The sequence below is a fragment of the Cryptomeria japonica genome, chromosome 1 (genome assembly GCF_030272615.1).
Source record: "Cryptomeria japonica chromosome 1, Sugi_1.0, whole genome shotgun sequence".
NCBI classification, from domain to species: Eukaryota; Viridiplantae; Streptophyta; class Pinopsida; order Cupressales; family Cupressaceae; genus Cryptomeria; species Cryptomeria japonica.
The window spans coordinates 675482971-675504962 of record NC_081405.1 but is presented as its reverse complement, the minus strand read 5'-3'; the positions used below and the strand labels follow the sequence as shown (position 1 = coordinate 675504962).

The window sequence follows — 21992 nt, the reverse complement described above, 5'->3', positions numbered from 1 at the left end:
TTTTTTCTCAACATCCTTTAGCTTGGCCTGAAGCTGAGCTTCTCTCAAAGAAGCCTTTTGCAAATCTTCTTGAAGAGAAAATAACTTGGCTTGTGTATTGCTATGATGATCTTCTAGAGCTATTATGAGATTCTCCAACTCAAGATGCCTATCAACGGGTATATCATCAAGGTTGCCTTTATTTACTTTTGCTCCATTTAAGATTTCCATCGGTTCTTTCTCTCTTAAATGTCTTGAAGTCTCAACCTCCAAAATTCTTGCCAAGGTATCCTCTATAAAATACAACTGATCCGTCAGTAAGAAATTTTCCTCCTTTAGCCGCATAATTTTCTCTTCTTGATATTTTTCGACATCGTATGTCTCATCTTCTTCAAGTTCATCTTCACTCGCCTCAACGTCCTCATCTTCAGCCGAATCCTCCTCATCTTTCCAGCCATCCCACCAATGTACATGGTGTTTCATTTCAGCTTCTTCTTCTTCCTCCATCTTTGCTCAAGCCAACATGGCTCTGATACCAATTGTAAGGATTAGAACTAGCAGAGAAAATGATAACAAAAAACAGAAAAAGCAAACAACACATCGTGTTTCGGCAAATTTGCCTACATCCACACTCTAAGCAGGGAATAACTTCTATTAATCAACTCCATTTATATGGGCTGCACACAGCCATTATTTAATCATATTCAGATATGAAATGAAGAGTCTGGGGAAGGTAGACAGTCATGTGACTGTTGGGCTTCACATCCCAACAGTCTAGATGTTGATTGTGGAAGTAAACAACATTCAGTTGCATCAGCAATGATGACGAAGATTAACAAAATAATTTAGGATTTAAGTAGACTTTTTGAGGGACAATTCTGAAATCAAAGACGAATTGTTTACCAAAACATGCAAATCTAGCACGACATCATTATCTTCTCAAATCCTATTTCAAAATGATAAAAATGCTGAACATGGAAATCTGGGGCAGCCATCTCAAAAACAATTAAGAACCATATCTAACACAGGTCATACAAAAACATTGCAGCCCTTATTTATCTGAAATTTGCATGCTGCATCCCTCCCTACAACAAAAAATGCAGCCAAGGAAGTTGAAACCAAACTTGTAGACTTTAAAATCTGACACAAGAAAATTTTATTAATCGGAGAAATAAAGATATGCTTTGTTATCATGAAGCCTACATGCTAACTAAAATCAATGTATAAAGAACAAACTCAGACCGCATTTCAAAATTTTTTTGCCTGTTCTCCCCTATTTTAGGAGTTATATTACAAGTAGATTTCTTAGCCAAGGAAACCCAACTAGGTTGGATCTCATGCTAAATTCAATTGCTTATGCAGTTGAGCCAAAGTAATACATGAGATTGTACAACCAACTTCAAGAACTTGGCACAAGGCGGCCATGGTACATCTTATCCAATAGTTGCTTACCCTCGGGCCTTCGTAGTAAACCCTTATTATTTGGTAGTCCGGTTCCAAGACAAACTGGACAAACTAATTTCCCACGGCCTGCATCAAAACAAAGTACAAGATTAGAGACTGAATGGATCTTCAAACAAAGAGACCTTACTAAAGAATGCATAAGAAAAATTCAAAAATGAGGAATGTGAAGTGGGAAGTTAACTGTGCAATATGGTTGATGTGAGATGAAGGGGAATCAAAAGTAGCACATGGAAGAGAAAAAAATGAAACGTGAAGAAAGTGCAAGTGGATAATGAAACTGAAAATTAACAATACATTCTATGTGTGCACAGGCAACAACATTTAAATTTGCCAGCACATATGATGATAACATGAACAAGAGAGGGAACAGTATGATGTAATTAAAACACCATACAAATATTGTTAAACAAATCCTGTGATTGTCTTGTTCTAAATCCTAAGTGTTTTTTCAGTTTTCATTGATTATATATAAGTTGCTGCTACCATAGTAAACATAGAAAGTTAGCAGTATCAGAGATTAATCACCATAGCAATTTGGGCACTCTGTGAACTCATAAACATCTTTTGCACGTTTTCTATTCAAAGCTTTCCATTTGCCAGTCCCGCCACACATATCACCTGAAATGAACAAATGAAGAAGGCTGACAGTTAAATCTTGGCATTGGAATGACAAACTTAAAAATTAAAACAAGGGACAAACATAAAGCACAAGAATAAAAACAGTTGATAGCAATAAGAAGTAACTTGAATCACAATCTGCCAACTAGCAACTTCATGGGCAGTGATTCTAAAAGTTTCAGCCATATAAGAGTGACTTTAATTATCCGTTTAAAATGGAGATTTATAATTCAGAAAAGGAAAGAGTTAATTGCAGACTAAAAAAGATTGTCAATTTGGTAAAAAATATAGGGCTTGCCAATTAAGAGGTAGCTGATAAACAATAAGAGTTAATTTTATACTCAAAGCACAATCACAATGAACGACATGATGAAAAATTAGGACTCTTCTATGTAAATATCGTATTTCCTTCCAACATAAATAACTAAACAACAATCTGTTTCATAAAGAGGTGTGTATTTTGAAAAACCATTGATGTTTAAAAATGCCAAAAATCTTTCAAGGCACATATTAATCATAAACAAGGCATTGAATAATGGATTTAGGTATTAATGATATATCCTAGTTCCCTAAAGTATAATATTGTTGGTGTTGGAAATAAGCCACACCTGGAACGACGATGGACTGGTCCAAGAGGGGCCAGTAGCTCAGTGGTAGAGCACTCCAGCAGCATATGGAAGGTCCTAGGTTCGAGTCCTAGCTGGTCCATGTCTCAACATGGTATCAGAGCCAGGTCCAGGCTAGGAGCCCCAAGCACACAAGAGGTGTGGCTTAAGGGGGGGGGTTGGTGTTGGAAATAAGCCACACCTGGACCGACGATGGACTGGTCCAAGAGGGGCCAGTAGCTCAGTGGTAGAGCACTCCAGCAGCGTATGGAAGGTCCTAGGTTCGAGTCCTAGCTGGTCCATGTCTCAACAAATATCACATACAAGATAAACTTGAAATATTAAATCCACGCTTTTAGGAATCAAAGTCATGCACAAGAAACGCTTCAGCCCTAGAATAAATCAGTTTTCCAAAGTTTGCCATCTAAATTGGCAAATAGCAAGTTATTGCAAGCTTTTGTTAATGGGCATGTAGGAAGTTAGACTTTGTGGTGAAAAGTAGCGTACGGAATTTTCTAAATGCCCCTGATCTCAAACTTCATCCATGTCGATGTTTTTTTCAAGTATAAACATTGTGTGGTCAACACAAATATTTTCACATCAAAATGGTGCAACCTTAACTTGGGATTTTTTTTAGAACTTGCCCCATTACTATGGTACGATGTTTAGGAATTTTGCTTGGTGATAATATTTTGTTTTATTGCAATAGGATTTTGTTAAGGCCTAATCTCCAACTTGACTAAAAAGATTTCCACTTTCTTGTAGAATTTGGCAGGATTGAGAAATACTTTTCAGACCATCTGTGTATGGAATCTACAAATGGCTTCAAAGTGTTATCCTTATATAGATATAAAGTTAAACTCTGCAGCTGTCTAGATGGCTTTGATATACGTTGAAAAAATTATCGAGACAAAATTAGAGACACCAGATTTACTTTCAATTTCCTTCATCATTAGTACGTTACCAAGCTGACATTACAAAAGCACCCTAGTGAAGTAAGAGAAAAACTACTGGTTGAGAATCCTTTGGAGCAAATACAATAGAAGTTACACCAGAAGGTGCAAGGTTTTTGCCAATCGGTATTATATGTGTTAATTTGTTCCTTAGCTTATTTTGAATTGTTCCTTCAAGACCAATATACTAGCAGTTGCACGACAAGGTGCAAATTTTTCCTCAATCAGTATTGTATGTGTTATTTGTTCCACAATTTGTTTTTAAATGTTCCTTTAATAATAATTGATCAACAGGGAAAACCTTTGAGATCATGCTATAAAAAATTACGCATTTCCCTTGTAACTAACAAAAAAATCATTTATTAGAAGTTTCTGCATGAATACTGAATGTTGATGAATGTATTTGTATCATTTAGATGCCCATGCATCTGAGCATTAAAAATCAAACAGTATAATTCTGTCAGGACATGCAAATACCCACTCTGGTCTCTTATGATGGACTCAACCTTTGTATGCTCTTCTTATATATAGGATAAGATAGAGGAAATACATTACTAGAACAATATTAAATCATTTCAATTAATAAACAAAATTTTATCACAAAATAATATGTATTCTTTTGTTGTTATTTAAAAGGATAGTATTCCTCCTTGGTGGAGATTTCATATTACAGTTTGAAGTTATTAACAAAAACAGCATATATTCCTTATCTAAGGCTCGTTAGAATGATAAACAAAAACTTGAGCTGTTTAGGGCTCAAATAAAAAATCATTGGTGCTATTTACTACTCTTTCTAATCCTGTGCTAGATTAGTTTTTTCCTGGGCAGATACATGATGCTTATATGGATAGACAGTGTCTAAGTTGTGCAAACAATGGTGCCTTCCTATAATTGTGTCATTAGATATACATTTTTTTAATGCAATGAAAGAAACATATCGATGACATTTCTCTCTCTAAATGTTGCAATTCTTAAACCATAACACCATCTGATATGTTGCATTGCATTCCTACACCAAGGAGGCATTAGACCAAATCGATTCATTACAGAGTTAACTTATTCAGGCAACTACATTAGCATCCGTCCACATTTGTTGCAGATCAAGATTACCAATTTGTTGCAGATCAGAGATCACCAGTAAATCAGACCCAGTCTGAAGCAGTGACTACTGTCATACACTGTAATGCTGCCTATAGAGCCTTGAGCAATTATTCAAATGGATTTATTAGAATAGTAAACAAATGAAATTGTAGCAATGTTACCATTATTTTTAAATAAGTACTTTTTTGTGAAAGAATACTTAAACCATAACACAATCTGATATGTTACATTACATTTCTACACTGGGGAGGCATTAGACCAAACGAATTCGTTACTGAGCTAACTTATCCAAGCAGCTAGATTAGCATCCGTCCACATTTGTTGCACATCAGAGATCACCAGGAAATCAGACCCAGTCTGAAGCAGTGACTACTGTCCTACCCTGTAATGCTGCCTATAAAGCCTTGAGCAATTATTCATTTTTATTCCAGTCTGATTTTGAGTACATTAATTCTGCTGATAAAATAAAGTTGTGGTAGCCATAATTCTCTTGTATTTATGTAGTATTCAAGTAAATTTTCTGTGCCTAAGTTAGTATGGTGTGAGGATCTAAATTCTGAGTTCTATTACCCAGTCTTAATTTCCTAAAGTTGCTTGTAAGATCTGATTTGAAATTGACAAGAAACCCTAGATTTCCTACAAAAAGGTATTCAAAAGGTCAATCTTATTCTAGACTTTCACCAAGCCCAAAGTAGTTAGATAAAGTTCATATATTATCTAACTGTTTTAAAGATGAAACAAACATTATTTGGTTTCTCTATCTTAAATAGTTTTCATACACCACCTGTGAGATGTCTTCTTAAGAAAAATAAATAAAGTAGCCTTTATTAGATTTAAAAAATATATAATCCATATTTCTACATTCAACAAGGTCAAAAAGAAACAAGTTCATGAATCTATACTCACAAACTACAGCACCCGAGCCCCCACAGTTTTTGCATACAGATTTAAGCTTGGGAATATCATTATCCATTGTCCTTAAGCCATTATCTTCTAGTGCGTTACTACAAGCTCCATTACTATTAGCTGAAGCAATAGCTAAGCACACAGAACATAATACGAATCGGCGTGAACTAGATAGATGACTCTTCTGCAAGAGAAAGGGTAAAGTTTAGTCATCAGTCCCAATCTGAAAAAACTGCCCATCCAGGATTGATTAACTAAATGAAAATGTGCATACCAACAAAGATGATTAATTAAATTTTTGTTATGTTAAAAAAAGTTAAAAAGAGGGAGAGATAAAAATACCATATTTAAGATTTATAATGTGCTATAAATTACACTATATCATAAATCCGTAATCTCAAATATTCAAAAGATATACAACTCTTTTCGAATGAATTATAATAGAATACAGCTGAAGGATATAAATGACACTTAACAAAATTGGCGGATATTAATGATATGACAAATTTAGCAAATTTGAAGCCAGGCATGTCTTCTACAGGGGGAGAATTCAAAGTTATTATTGTACCTAAATATTAATATAGTTCTTTACAACTAGCAGAAGGCTGAAGGAAGAAAGATGAATTTGTTGAACACCCACACTAAGCCACTGGCAAAGAAACTATTGTTTTGTTTGGATCAAGAGAATTTCAGTTAAAACTCAAATCATCAAATGCAAAGAGCTGGAAGAATACCAATCTAGGCTACACAATATCACCAGAGTTGGACTCAAAAAACATGTCAAGCAAATGAATCAAATTCAATTAATAGAAGAAGCAAAAAAATTAGCAAGACTAGACAAAAACACATCAAACACAAAAAAATGTAACATGTTCAATTTTTTATAGCAAAGAAGCAAGATGAAAATCCATCCATCAGAAACCCATAATCTACACATAAAATTAGATGAAGATCATGATAGTAAACTAGTAAATTTCACATACAGTTGTACAAAAGTAATCATCAAATGAAGAATCAAATCATCAAGCACTCCTATTTGTAATACTTATGCAAAAAATGACATTCAAAATAGCCTAAATGGCAGAAAAAAGAACCAACAATGTAAAACAACTAGTGAATTTTGTGACTTAACATGGATGGGGTCTAACTCGGCTATGATTCACAAATTTTCTTCAAATATTTAAAATCGACAAGGCTATGGGTAGGTTGAACAGAGGAGATTTGTTTCACATAAAATATCTTTAGAGAAAATGGAACTTGTACATAGGATGAACTTCACATAGAGTGAACATAGTTAAGACGTTCCAGAATAATGTCAGTTTCAATGAGGTTCACTCTTGTCCAGTGGCAACAAGAGGACTGAGGAAAACTTTAAGAGCATGTCAATTGGCAATCCTTGAACAAAAAACTTGTTAATGTGAGTAGATTCACTGACATTGGTATATCAAATAGATTTTCATCAGATTTCAAAGCTCCCACCAAGATATATGCACTGATATCATATGAAGACTTGCTGACTCAGAAGCAGAGGTATCTTCCTTGGGGGTTAAATAGTACTTGTGGATGTCTCAACAAGAAGTTTGAAAGTTGGGAGTGTAGTCGGATGTTATGCCAGATTGTTAATAAAGAACTATTTTGTAGCCAAAGTATTATTTATGTGAGTATTAGTCAGCTAACATAATGTTGTTATGAGTCCCCGATGGGTAGTTGGTTTGGCAGTTCCTCGCGGTTGGTAATCTTAACCAACCGCTGGGTAATATTTATGTAATCATTTGTGTCTCGGGAACCAGTTATGATCTTGTACACATTGCATACAGTAATAAACAACATATCTTTCTGAAACTCTTGTATTGACATTGTTATGTTCTGTTACTTTATATTCTGCAAATAATATCTCTGTTTACTCTGCATATTAATTAGCAAGTTCCCTACACAAGTAAACAGGGAGGTTGATAATATCTCAAATGGGATATACTGATCCTCACACACAGAGGATTAGTCTCTTACAATGCTAAAGATCTCAGTTCAAAAACCACATGTTTAAAGTCAACTATAAAGGAGGTTTTAAAGGGTAAAATACAAGATATTGGTATAAGAACTCACTGGTTGCTCATCAACCCTTGAACAAATAAATCCTCCTCCATTTCAATCTCTTGCACATCCTTAACCAAATGGGAATGGCTTGGAATTCATTTTGGCTTTTTGTCAAACAAAGATCCCCCAAGTTTTCTCAGCACAGTTTACAGGCATCAAGTTGGCCAAGGAACATCTAGTCACAGAGATGTAATTGTAAAATCCGAAATACTCTTGACATCTGCTGGTTCAAAACCAACAAATCTTTGCAAATTGGATCTGTATTAACTGTTTTAGGCTTTGATGACCTTAAAATTTTACTATGGTGTGCTTTTGGGTCATCGTACATTATGTTGTTTCCTGGTTATTTCTCCTTGTCATTGTTTAAAGTCACATTCAAAAGACCTCGTGTTCTTTATGTTGTTTATAACTAGGGAAGATGGGTTTGGATTGCCTTAAGGCAACATCCGAACCCATTTAGGACTGGGTCCTATCTTTAAGGGGTAGCGTGCCCCCAAGACAAGTCCGGCCCCATCCTCCACGCTACACTAAAAAGCCTCACGCCACAATAATATAAATTGGCGCCAAAAGGATTAAGGCCGACCTAGGTCAAAGATCCATATAAATAAAGATGAATTGCAAACACAATCACACATTCATTCATGCAATCAGCGAACTAGCTCTGCAAATAAAAGTGCGAATTTACCCAAGGATTGTGTGAACTTGTCAAGGATTGTGCGAACTTGTCCAAGAGGACATAGGCCTTTTTTGGTGCAGACTTGAAGTGCTTAGAAGTGCAGATCTGACATACAAAAAGGATCAGATCTGGAGAAGCAAGCTAAGTATTGTATTTGTGCAATTAAGAGAGAATATATAATCTGACCTGTGGGTCTTTAATGCTGGGTTTTTTCCTCCTTGGAGGTTTTCCCAGGGTATTTGTGTTTGTCTCTTGTTTACTTGTTTCATTTCTGAGTTTACTGAATTATGGTTTACTAAAATGTTACAAATTTGATTAACAAACTAGGGCATAATTAAAAGACATAAATCTGATTACTGATCTAGGGCACAAAAATTAACATGGTATCAAAGCTAAGGTGTCACTAACTTCAGATTTTAGTAAATCATTTACTACATATAGTTGATGTTTGTTTTCAGATTAAAATGTCAAGTTTGAGGGCTGAAGATAGACTTGATGGAGCCCTTGATTTTGCTGCTTGGAAAGTCCATATTCTATTGATCCTTGAAGAGAATGATCTGCTGAAATTCGTAGAAGAAGAAAGGCTGTCCCCTCCGGAAGATGTTGAAGAGCTAAAGCAGTTCAAGAAAGACTCCCTCAAGGCTAGGAAGATCATAATTGAATCCATTAAGAATCATCTTGTCACTGTCATATCAAAATTTGCATCTGCCAGGGAAATGATCAAACACTTGGAAGGGATGTATGAAGTCAACAACCTCAACAAGGCTCTTGCTCTAAGGCAGCAGCTTCTTCACATGAAAATGAAAGAAGAAGACTCAATCATAGCCTACTTCATGGAGATCAATGAACTAAAGGACAAACTAAGCAATCTCGATTGCCAAATTTCTGATAAAGATCTTGTTATGATTGCATTAAATGGTCTACCTGATGAATGGGAACCATTCATTCGTAGCATTGGTGGAAGAGCTGATCATCCCAACTTTGAGCGTCTTCAATCTGATTGCATTGAAGAGGAATCTCGAATTGAGGTAAGAGGAAAACTCAAGAACTCTCACAAAGATGATAATCATGTTCTCTTAGCTAAATCTAGGAAAGGTGGACATTGGAAGAAAGAAAAGAGAAGCAAAGATTTTAGATCCTCCAACTATGATCCAAGGAAAAAGTCAAGAGATTCCTCTCACATTCGTTGCTTCAGATGCAATAAGTATGGTCACTATGCCAGAGACTGTCAAAATGATCCCAAGGAAAGGGAAGTCAATTTAAATGAAGTTGCCAATCAAAGTGAGGACTATCTTCTTATCTCTGCTCTATCCAGCAATGTTCCTACGGATAGTAATACTTGGATAATTGACAGTGGTGCCTCCAGACACATCTCAAGTTTTTGTGAGCATCTTTCAGATCTAATTGAAAAAGACACCAACCTACATGTGGTAATCGGTGATGAAGCTCGATACTTGGTAAAAGTTTCTAGTACTACCTCTTTAAAACTAGATTCTGGTACTTCCTTACAACTCTGTGATATTTTTTTGGTACCTGGTATTAAAAGAAATCTTATTTCCATTTCTGCCTTAGAAGATAAGGGTTTGCAAATAGCATTTTCTGAGGGGAAAGTACTTGCTTGGTCTAAGAAATCTAATTTCAAAACTGCTTGTGTTATTGGAAATAGATGTGATAGTTTATATAAGCTTGCAGCTAATCCAATTCAAGCTCTCATCCATGAGGCCCCTGAATCATGTGAGCTATGGCATAGAAGACTTGGGCATCTACACTTTCAAGCTCTTCCCACTCTCGGTAAAATGGTTAAAGGTATGCCTAAACTTAGTTTATCTCATGATGATGCTTGTAAAGGTTGTGCAATGGGTAAGAATGCAAAGAATCCTTTTCATAGAAGCAATAGTAGGGCTAAAGAAAAGTTAGAACTTATTCATTCAGATTTATGTGGTCCTATGTTTGTAGCATTCCTAGCGGTTTCCTGTATTATGTTATCTTCATAAATGATTTCTCTAGGAAAACATAGATTTACTTTCTTAAATCTAAAGAGTCTAAAGAAGTCCCAAACAGATTTAAAGAATTTAAAGCCTTAGTTGAAAACACTACAGGAAATCGAATTAAATGTTTAAGGTTTGACAATGGAGGTGAGTACACCTCAGGTAGTTTCTATGACTTCTGTGTTAAGGCAGGAATTAAGGGGGAGTTCTGTGTTCCCTACAATCCTCAGCAAAATGGAATTGCTGAAAGAAAGAACATGACCATTGTTGAAGCTACAAGAGCCATGATTCATGATCAAAACCTGCAACCTTTTCTATGGGCGGAAGCATCCAAAACAACAGTTTACATTCAGAATAGATGTCCTCATCGTGCTCTAAAGAATGTAACTCCTGAAGAAGCCTTTACAGGAATCAAACCTGATATTAGCCACCTAAAGGATATTCGGGAGCCCAGTGTATGATCATGTGCCTAAAGAAAAACGAACCAAGTTGGATCCCTCTGGAAAGAAAGGCATCCTAGTGGGATACAGTGAATCTTCCAAAGCCTTCAGGATCTACATTTCAGGTCGAAGGTATGTTGAGGTAAGTAGAGATGTAACTTTTGAAGAAGATATTGCTTTCAAAAGATCTAAAGGTTCATTATCTGACAATAACGATATGGTGATTGAAAACCAAGATTCAATAGTTGATGCTAACCCTAAGATATAGGAGGAGTCCACTGACCTTCCGAATCAAGAAGTTCAGAATGACCCAACAGAACCCATGGTCTCTATCGATATACCTCAGGATATTGTGGTCTGCAAGAAGAGACCACTTTGGGTTAGAAACACGATTCAAGATGCTAAAGGATTTGTTGCTCCCAGAGGAACCTTTAGAGATAGCAGGAGATTCCAAAACCACGCCAACTACATTTCTATGATGTGTAATATCATTGAGCCTGAGCCTCACAATGTCGAAGAAGCTATGTCCCATCATGCTTGGAAATCAGCCATGGATGAAGAGTATGGGTCTATCATCAAGAATGATGTTTGGGACATTGTACCCAAACCCAAAGGTAAGTCTGTTGTTTTTTCTAAATGGTTGTTTAAAGTTAAACATTATGCTGATGGCAGTATTGAAAAATACAAAGCTAGGTTTGTAGCTCGTGGTTTCTCTCAAAAGGAAGGAATAGATTATGAAGAAACATTTGCTCCTGTTGCTAGATATACTTCTATTAGATCTATAATAGCTATTGTTGCAGCCAAAGGTTGGGAACTGCATCAAATGGGCGTTAAGACAGCCTTCCTCAATGGTGTCATTGAGGAGGAAGTCTATATTGAGCAACCGGAAGGTTATGTAATCCATAAAAGAGATTCTCATGTTTGCAGGTTGAAGAAAGCCTTATATGGGCTCAAACAGGCTCCTCGCGCTTGGTATGAAAGAATTGATAAGTACTTACTAAGCTTAGGATTTCATAAGAATGATGCTGATGCTAACATTTACTTAAAGGTTTATAATGATGATATGCTTATTTTGGTTTTGTATGTGGATGATTTATTTCTCACTGGTGAAAATAAACTAATCATAAGGTGTAAGAAGAATTAGCCTCAGAATTTGAAATGAAGGATTTAGGACTAATGCATTACTTCCTAGGGTTAGAAGTATGGCAAAAATCCAATGAAATTTTTCTAAGTCAAAGAAAATATACTATTGATATTCTAGAAAGATTTAGAATAATGGATTGTAAACCCATGCATACTCCTATGGAATCTAACTTAAAGAAATTAAATGTTTCTGCAGCTAACTCTGATTTTGCAGATCCATCTGAGTACAGGCAGTTGATTGGATCCTTGATGTATCTAGTCAATACAAGGCCAGATATCTGTTATGTTGTGAATGCCCTCAGTTAGTTCATGAGCTTGCCTAAACTTGTTCACCTGGTGGCTGCCAAGCACATTCTAAGATACTTCCGTGGCACTATTGGTTATGGGCTGAAGTATTCACTTAATACCTCAATCTTCTTGGAAGGCTATTCAGATTCAGATTGGGCAGGAAGTGTCAAGGATAGGAAAAGTACTTCGAGTATCTGCTTCAATTTGGGCTCTGCAGTGATCTCTTGGGCATGTAGAAAGCAATCTTCCGTAGCATTAAGCACTGCAGAAGCAGTGTGGCTTCGCAAACTCCTCGTTGGATTATTTGGTCAAGCTAGTGGTCCTACCACCATTCATTGTGATAATCAAAGTTGTATAAAGATGTCAGTAAATCCTATGTTCCATGACCGGTCCAAACATGTGGAAACGCACTATCACTTCATTCGGGATATGGTGCAAAGAGGCGCCATTCAGCTAAAGTATATTAGCACAGATGAACAGGTTGCGGATATCCTTACCAAACCCTTATCCAAAGTGAAGTTCGAATACTTCAAAGACAAACTTGGTATTGTGGAAAATGAAACCCTGGTTGAGAGGGAGCTCCAATCTCAGTGACTCTATCTGTTGCGCTTTGATCATTCTTTGCTTGTGTGCAAGAATGAAAAGTATTCAATCTATGCTTGTGTGCTAGATGGAAAATTGTAATTATGTAAAGACCCACTTGTGTATTACACTTTCTATGCTTGTGTGCTAGAACCATCCTATGCTTGTGTGCTAGGTGGAAGATGTAATTCTATGCTTGTGTGCTAGATCCATTCTATGCTTGTGTGCTAGATGGAACTCTAAAGGTTCAGATTATGTATTCTCTTCTTCCCTAGTTAAGAGGGAGTGTTGTTTATAACTAGGGAATATGGGTTCGGATTGCCTTAAGGCAACATCCGAACCCATTTAGTATTGGGTCCTATCTTTAAGGGGTAGCGTGCCCCCAAGACAAGTCCGGCCCTATCCTCCACGCTACACTAAAAAGCCTCACGCCACAATAATATAAATTGGCGCCAAAAGGATTAAGGCCGACCTAGGTCAAAGATCCATATAAATAAAGATGAATTGCAAACACAATCACACATTCATTCATGCAATCAGCGAACTAGCTCTACAAATAAAAGTGCGAATTTACCCAAGGATTGTGTGAACTTGTCAAGGATTGTGCGAACTTGTCCAAGAGGACATAGGCCTTTTTTGGTGCAAACTTGAAGTGCTTAGAAGTGCAGATCTGACATACAAAAAGGATCAGATCTGGAGAAGCAAGCTAAGTATTGTATTTGTGCAATTAAGAGAGAATATATAATCTGACCTGTGGGTCTTTAATGCTTGGTTTTTTCGTCCTTGGAGGTTTTCCCAGGGCATTTGTGTTTGTCTCTTGTTTACTTGTTTCATTTCTGAGTTTACTGAATTATGGTTTACTAAAATGTTACAAATTTGATTAACAAACTAGGGCATAATTAAAAGACATAAATCTGATTACTGATCTAGGGCACAAAAATTAACACTTTATTTCTTTGGTAGGTCCATCTCAAGCTTCTAGCATTCATCTTTGTTGACAAGAATCTATATACCTGCATCTTTGTTGACTTGACCACTCTGGAAAATCATTATTTTCCTTCTAAGATATCAGGTTATCAAAACCAACAGCATATTTGAAATTCCCCTCTTTGCTCAACTTCCAAAAGACACCAGTCAAACTGCAAACGAAGCTTTGTTCAAGGACAACTCAAAGAACGCATATCTTGGCAATCTCTTGGAACTTTGTTCTGGGTTTGTTGCTTAATTTGAACCTCCTAATTGTACAGTTTATTTCAAGCAATTGACCTTATTACTCAAATGAACTTCATAATTATTGATCCAAAAAATTGGGTCAAAACCATATTGGACCACAGCAGTCATGTTGTTCTATGCTCTTCGAGGTGTTGACAAGGGGATTAGGAGATGGATTTTCTCAAAATAATGTGTTACAGAGCAGAGAAGAACGGGAAGATGTCACAGGGATGACTGAGGTGATCAGAAGCATCATGTGTGAGAAGTGTTGAAGACATGTTTCACACCATTGAAATGAGGAGAAAATCAATTGTGATGAAGCCACCAATTTCCTTAGGCAGCAAAATCAATGGCTTATTCTGCGGTGAACTCTCCATCTACCATGGTGAATGCAAGAATACCACAGTGATTAAGCAACTGTCAAACTGTCAATTTTGCCAAAAATACAGATGGAATGTGAAATACAGAGGGTTTTCATTATTTGGTTTTCCAATGTTGTTTGGACTTCCACTTCCCATGGATAGGAAGTTAGAGGAATGTAGTTTTAGTCCATCTTTAACAAGCATAGTTCCAGGAGTTTGCATAGTACAGAGGTGTTGCAGGTGTTCCAAGGGTCTCTTGTTGACTGTTGGAGCTCAAATCTGCCCTTGGTGGCATTGTAAACATCTGTAAGCAACTGTTACATGATAATATAGAGAGATTATAGCTCACTCTTGCAGGAGTTTCTTTTCCAATTGAAGGGTAGCTCCAAGCAAAACTTGTGTGTTTGCATCTTGTATGGTGTTTTATTGTATGTGTCTTGGTATTTTTGATGTCTCCAAGTTGTTACCTTTGATATACATGTAATATGTTAAGTCGATAACCACTAGTAGTGGTTAACATGTGTGTATTAGAGATATCGTGGAAGAGAAAGAGTGTGATTCCATTGTTGACAAACAATGAGTGAGGGATATCCTCCCTGTCTAAGGATCAATTATTGTGGCCATTTTGATGTTAATGCTTTATAACAAGGAGTAGTATCTACATCCAAATCAAATATTAGCACATGTAAATACAAACATCGCTCTACAATTTGTCAATAAGTGCTACTTCCAATATGCATATGAGCTGGATGGGCATATAGAGGATAATAGTATTGAGTAAAGGCATTTAGCTGTTTCCTGGCAAGAATAACAATACTGCTTGGAAAAGCACTAATTATCCCACAGATATGCTTCCGTTAGGCCAAATGCTATGTGTGGGAGACACACTTTACAGTAGACCATCAGTTTTAATTCTCGCAGCACATGTATTCTAAACTTTATGTCATATTTTAATCAGTTGGTAGAGCTAAACTGGATGCGGAAGGTGTTAACAACAATGCTCCACATTGGATGAACTAACCACCATGCTCTAATATTTCTTTCACCATGTCTATAGAATGGTTCTATTCAGAACTGAGCTTGCTGTTTCAAAACACATCCCGTGTGCAATGTCTCATTGTTAAGCACACATTATTATCTTACACATTTTTTATGTACTATATTATAATTACACTGTTGCATCTCCGCTGTCCTGAAATTTAGGTCTTTGGTCCCCCTGTCTCCAAAACCAATCCCACCATCTCCCCATTCTGAAACTTTGTGGAACTATAAAATAAACTTCCATAACTAATACACATAAACTTATTTCACATGACCACAATGATAGTATAAAAGAGTGCCCTTGGAAAGAATTCAATTAGATATTACTAGGTTTAGAGAAAAAAACATATATAAATAAAAGCATCTGGCATTAATCTCAAAGATACCCACATTTCTTTTAAGATTTAAAGGCATAAGTTAATAAGACGACAGCCATTCCACTAAGTGAATTACATATCTAAACCCTCATGATGAATGCTGCATGAGTCAATTATTTTCATTTCGATAGGAGTAAATAAGGTAAATCAGATTAGAAAGTTTAGTTCAATTCTCACATGAAGTTAAACATACTACAAATTTCCATGTGCGGCAAACTTCCCATGGTAGCTCAAATGAAGACTAACCGTATATTTTTCCATCTATCTTATCGTTTATGGTAATTTATAGCCACTCTCCACAGAACCCGTTTTATGTACTTTGATCCTATTTCAGCCTTATCCACCAACTAAAATTATTTACAAAATAGCGTTCCACATAACAATGGGGTTTACCCTCACTTAACAGAGACTAACTACATCACTTAGGACTCTACCCTGAGCACATCCTAATAAGTCCCCAACTACAGAAGAAGCTTCATTTTCTTATTTGTCTGATGTGGCCATTTTACTGTATATGGCTCCCTTTCATTTCTCTGCAACGCCCACAGAGAAAATTACGGTGGTCCGCAATGCTCCCCGTACATGGGACCACTGCTCGATGCATATAATTGTTTTAAAAGTTTCAAAGTGAAATTAAAAATAGTTTCCAAATTATGTCTCTTAAAAATATTGATGTAGTATCTACTATTTTGCTTTGCCATCTGACAGTAATCACTCCTAAGCTTACTCCACCAAAATTGAGGACGCACCCTCCAAAGGAACAGATAACTAAAGATGTGGTCCCATTAAAGGAGTTTCCACTTCTTAATTGGCACAGAGAAAGTTCCCATTATATAAAAAATTTGTAGAATTCACTCCTGTAAAAGCCAGAAACCTAAACTTTCTGCCTGCACATTTTCAGATCCTATTTAAAGGATAGGGCTGAAAATTTCCCCATCAGAATAGGAGTTTTTGGTGGCAGTGTAAATATATCCTTCATTAATTAGCAACTTCTTATAATTTCTCATTCCTAACTTTTTTCCAAAAAAATACTTAAAATGATATAAAATCTACCTGGCTCTTAAATTTTCTTAGCCCTGACAAGTTTTAGATAACCCCCTCCAAGTGACCATAGCATGACTGTTATACCTAAAGAAACATAACTATTCCAACATAGTAGCAGTGGCTAATCACTGTCCCTCCTCCTAGAATCATTTCTGTCAGGTTTAGCTTCATACAAGCCCTCCCGAATTTTTTTGTAGGGAACTTCTATAACTTATGGCGGTTGTGATGCAAACAAACTTGTAATTACAAGGAGCTTACAACCCAATCGGCATATCTCAACATTGGGCAATCTGGTTCCACTATAATCCTCTCGTAAAGCACATACATATGGAGGTGTAAGAGTTGAAATTGGCTGCAATCTCACCTCATGATTTGCATCCTCAGGTTGACAATGGGAATGCTCCTCCTCCCCAGCGGAAGCCGAGTTGGTGCAGGCTCGAACCGTGGACCGCCTCGTAGTTAAGCCCTGCAACTTCAGTCTGGCTCTTTCATTGCTTTCATTATTATTATTGAGAGGATGGAATGAGGATGCGGTTGTGGGGATTCGAGCCCGCGACGTCCCCGGGCACAACACCGCAGTTGTTCTGCTGGTGGAGAGGGGATTCATCGGATTGGGCTGAGCCATTTGTGTTATCCCTCGTCTGCACTTGTTATCATCATTGTTATTTTGTTGATGATCTTTTTCCCGTTTATAATTTGAGGATGATAGTACTTTGTCCACGTGGCGGCACAGTCGCTTATAACTCCATATCTTACATTCCTATAAAGTAGAACAGAATAGAATAGAAATGAAAGATTCTAATGATATTTATTAGTTCCAGTAGTCCCTGGGTTAAGAGTTTTAAGGTATTTTTCAAATATTTTTAACGCTAATTTTTTTATTGTAGGTTTGATTAGAAAAATAATAGTCATATAAGTTTTTTCTATTAAACATATCAAGATATCTCTTCTATTTGTATTAAAATTATTGTTTTTAGTTTGAAAATCAAAATTTATGTGAAAGATTAGTTTAAGACATTTAAGATATTGTTTTTGATTAAGGAAAAACAAGTTTTTAAGGGACCAGAAACCCTTTACAAGACATTTAAGATATTGTTAAGATTATATATATGTTGCAAATTTTGAAATATTTAATATTTGTAATGTATTATACTAGAAACCTTATGAAACTAGGTGTCACCTTGAGGAATCTCAAGATTTTTTTATAATAAATCTTGTCATGGTGAATATCTATTATAGTGGTTGTGCAATTACAAGTAATTTACAAGGAGCATTTTTTATGAATTAAGTATAATCATGTGTAAGAGTGTTGTAAGAGTAATTAATGCTTCAATGTAAAGCACTTGGATTGTTCATTTCACTTCCTTTGTTGTTAGGTTCAAGATTTTTCATTGAGAGTTACATTATATTTCAAATATACATTAATGGAGAGGGGGCTCCAAGTTGGACCAATTTAAATATGACTTAGATCATGGTTTGAGCCAATGTATTTCGGAAAAAAGTTGTGAATTGCTAGGTATAGTTTTTAGATGATAAGTATAAAATACTAAAAAATGATTGTTTGCAAAATCTTGCAAAATTTGGACCTATCTAATTTGAACAAATAAAAGCAATCTATAGAATCAAATGAAAGATAATTTCTTCAAAATAATACTTTAAAAAGAGTAAGATCTCTTTAATTACATGGATTGTTTCTATTGTATATCTTTCTTTGAGATAGTTTGTAATCATAATAGTGTTGTTATTATTAATCTTTTTTTTTCTAAAGTTTCTTGGAATAAGTTGTCATTACCTACAATCTTTTGCATTCCATAAGACCACATTCTAACATCTTCCAATAGCTATACCAAACTTTGAGTCATCCTCCTCCCACTTTTCTTTTACTTACATTTTATGTTCATTTTGATGTCTTAAACTGCCCAAATACTTTCTTTCTTTTTTTTATTGCACTTAATAAATCTCTACTCCAAGATTTTATTGCTACTTGTTATCTCTTCACTCTTATACCATACACTACCAAATCCTCCTCATATTCTTCCACAATTTGATCATCCCTCCCTTTTTCTTGTCCTTATTATTATTACTCATGTTTTGAAGGTCTTCCTTTGCATTCTTTTCCATTTGGTGGATTTCCTCATATGTGATGAATGTCCTTACCCTAGCATGGGCTTTCCATTTTATTACAGATAGGAAGAGTTTGTTGGCAACGATTGGGGGATTTTGATTTACACCAATATCACAATAGCCCACAAACTCTCAAATACCATCCTATTATCCCATGTGATTCAATACCGTCTTCTTTTATTCGTTTTCCAAAATTCCTTTATTCCTATGCTTAGATGGGCATATATACTTTATTCAAAACTCCCCTTTCAATGAAGGTAGAGAGGATGTTGGAACAATCATGGAACGTAGATTTTCCCTTACCAATTGCCCTCTCTTGAATTTTTTTGAAGCCTTTTAATGAGTTATGCATACCCATATCGTCCTCTTGTCACCAATCCTCTATTTAATGGTGATAAATTATGAATGTCCATACCTTTGCCATTAATTTGTGGACTCTTTTTTCTTTTCTTTTATGTTTATTTTATCTTAACTTTTCAACATGGGTGTGACTGATGTGGGATGTGACGATGAAGTGAGTGTATAGAGATGGAACACTTTGTGCACAATACCTCACTACATAGTCTATTTTGTTTGTATCATGATTGACATAATAACATGAAATGGCTAAATTAGAAAGTATCGCCAAAAGTAGGTATTTTAATCTTGAAGTCATAAATTGGTAGCATAAGCTAAGATAATAGAGCAAGTGAAGTTTATGGATTCAATTGTGTTCAAGATTTTTACATCGAGAAACAATTGAACAAAATCTTAAACATGGTTGAATCCACAAATTGCACTCTCTATATTATGGATCGTGGAAATCTCTTAGCATTACTAAAAAAGTCTCATTCAATATTTTTAAAGAATACTACAATCAAGAATAAAATTATCAACATCAACTAATATTAAAGCTGAGAATAAAATTAATATAAAATCAATCAAAGTATTATAAAATATTTCCACAACCAATTGTTTTCTATTATATGAGTAAAACAAAACTTGAAGGAGACATAAAACCCTTTTTAACACGAACATTCAACCAAAAAAAATAGCAAAAATGTAGCCAAAAAGACAAGGTATCACAAAACAACCAAGTTAGCACAAACCAACAACAAATGAACCAAGCTACCAGCACAAAAAACAAGGATAGCCAACTACACCAACCCTAGACCCCTCATAATGCTCTGAGTACCTTGACCTAGGTGTGGGAGTGACAAGCATGCTTATAAATATCTATCTTCCTTTAAACAATCTTCCACAAAATATCATCCTCCAAAGGCTCAAAACAAGGGGATGGGGCAGGGCTAGACTCCACTATCGCCAAAGGTGAAGAAAAAGGAACTATATGTTTTACCAGAAGCATCCACTAAAGTCTGCTCTATAGAATTTCCACGCTTGACATCGATGGGTCCACAAGTGGATTGGTTGAAACAAATCCCAGAGAGTACAACCTAGCAAGAGATCTGAAGTTGCAACATCCCCCAAGGCCAAGTCCATGTCCAACATCACATCCTTTAAATTAGTAAAATCATTAACAATTAAATGCTCACAGTGTGCATTTTTCCATCATCCCCTCGTCTTTCTTGAATTGGGAGCTAAGGCAATATGAAGCCAAGTATCCAATAGCAAAGCAACTCCCACACTAGAAGAGGAGACCCTCATAGTTAAGTGTCTGAATCCACAAGTTATCCCCAACAACCAAGCAATTATTAGGTTGAGCACAAATACAAAAAAAAAAAAAAAAAAAGTCTCACCATTTCAGCATTGAGCAACAAAGGAGGGTAGTTTAGTTATCTTTTGTGTGATCATCTTGCATTAGGAAGTCTAGTATCACTAGGGAGATTTATTTGAGTGAGATAATCAAATCAATCATGAAAGTTTTAATCAAAGTCAACTCAATACACAAATTATAAACATCTTCGTTGAGCATCATCCCTATCCTACCATATGTGCATTTTGCCTACACAATCTTTTTGCTAAAAGAGTAAAAATGTCCATTCTTACAAAGACAATAAAGAAAGAAGATATCAAGAGGGCATTCTTTCATTAGTAAAAATAAAGACTTCATCACATTGAAGAAGGGTTTTGAGCCATCCAACTTATCTCCAACATAGCCTTCCCCATCTTTGTTGTAGACTAGGAAGTTGCAAAGGAAGGCATAAAACCATATGATTAATTAAGTAATATGCAAAACAAATTGTAGAAATGATGTATGATTAATTGGAAATGAGGATGTGACTCCACTTTGAAGAGATCTTATTGGAATAAAAAATGGTAGAGCCCTCACTATAATTTATTTTATTTGATAAAGAAATAAAGATGTTCATAACTAAATCAAATGAAAATGTCAATTGCTTTAATATTGAACATAAAATCATGTAATTTATTTTCTTAAAAAATCAAATCATACAAGGTTTCCTCAAAAAACCATAAGACTCCATTAATAGCTTCTACCAAGCCTTTTTCAAGAAAATGAAAACATATTTAATAACCAATTTGAGCAAACACACAAACCCTAGAAAATGAAATAATTAGCACAAGAAAAATCATGTTAATTCCTTGTAATTTCTTTATTGTATAATGATTGAATGAATATACCATATGGTTATATGATCTCTCTCTTACTCCCACATTTTTTTTATTTAGAAAAAAGAGTCTCAAAAAAATAAAAACACGTTATCTAATTGTAAGTTTATCATCATATAATGATTAAATGAAGAGGGTATATCATTAAGAGAATTTAGTCACTTACAAAAATATTGATAGTTGCAAGGTGTTTATATTATATAATCCTACATGTCTAATATGATAAAATATAAGGAAATGTCATATTACATGTTTATAACTTTTAATATATTTTTAAGACCATATAAACCTAAAACATTGTTTATTTAATATATTTGATCCAAACACATTTAAGACATGCACACAAGATCAGCACCTATTCTTAAACAACATCTGTTCAACAATCAAAGGTCAACTTGACCAATAAAAATAAAACAAATATTTATCA

At 35.4% G+C, this 21992-nt stretch overlaps 1 protein-coding gene across 1 annotated transcript; it reads right to left on the bottom strand.

Moving 5' to 3' along the window:
* Nucleotides 1–1120: 1120 nt before the first annotated feature.
* LOC131026747 (protein PHOTOSYSTEM I ASSEMBLY 2, chloroplastic) lies at nucleotides 1121–17632 on the bottom strand. The gene is made up of 4 exons (XM_057956681.2): nucleotides 17238–17632; nucleotides 5627–5810; nucleotides 1969–2061; nucleotides 1121–1509 (listed from the first exon to the last, which is right to left on the bottom strand). The coding sequence occupies exons 1-4, from the start codon at nucleotides 17496–17498 to the stop codon at nucleotides 1379–1381; spliced, it is 669 nt and encodes a 222-aa protein (XP_057812664.2). The 5' UTR covers nucleotides 17499–17632; the 3' UTR covers nucleotides 1121–1378.
* Between the last annotated feature and the right edge of the window lie 4360 nt (nucleotides 17633–21992).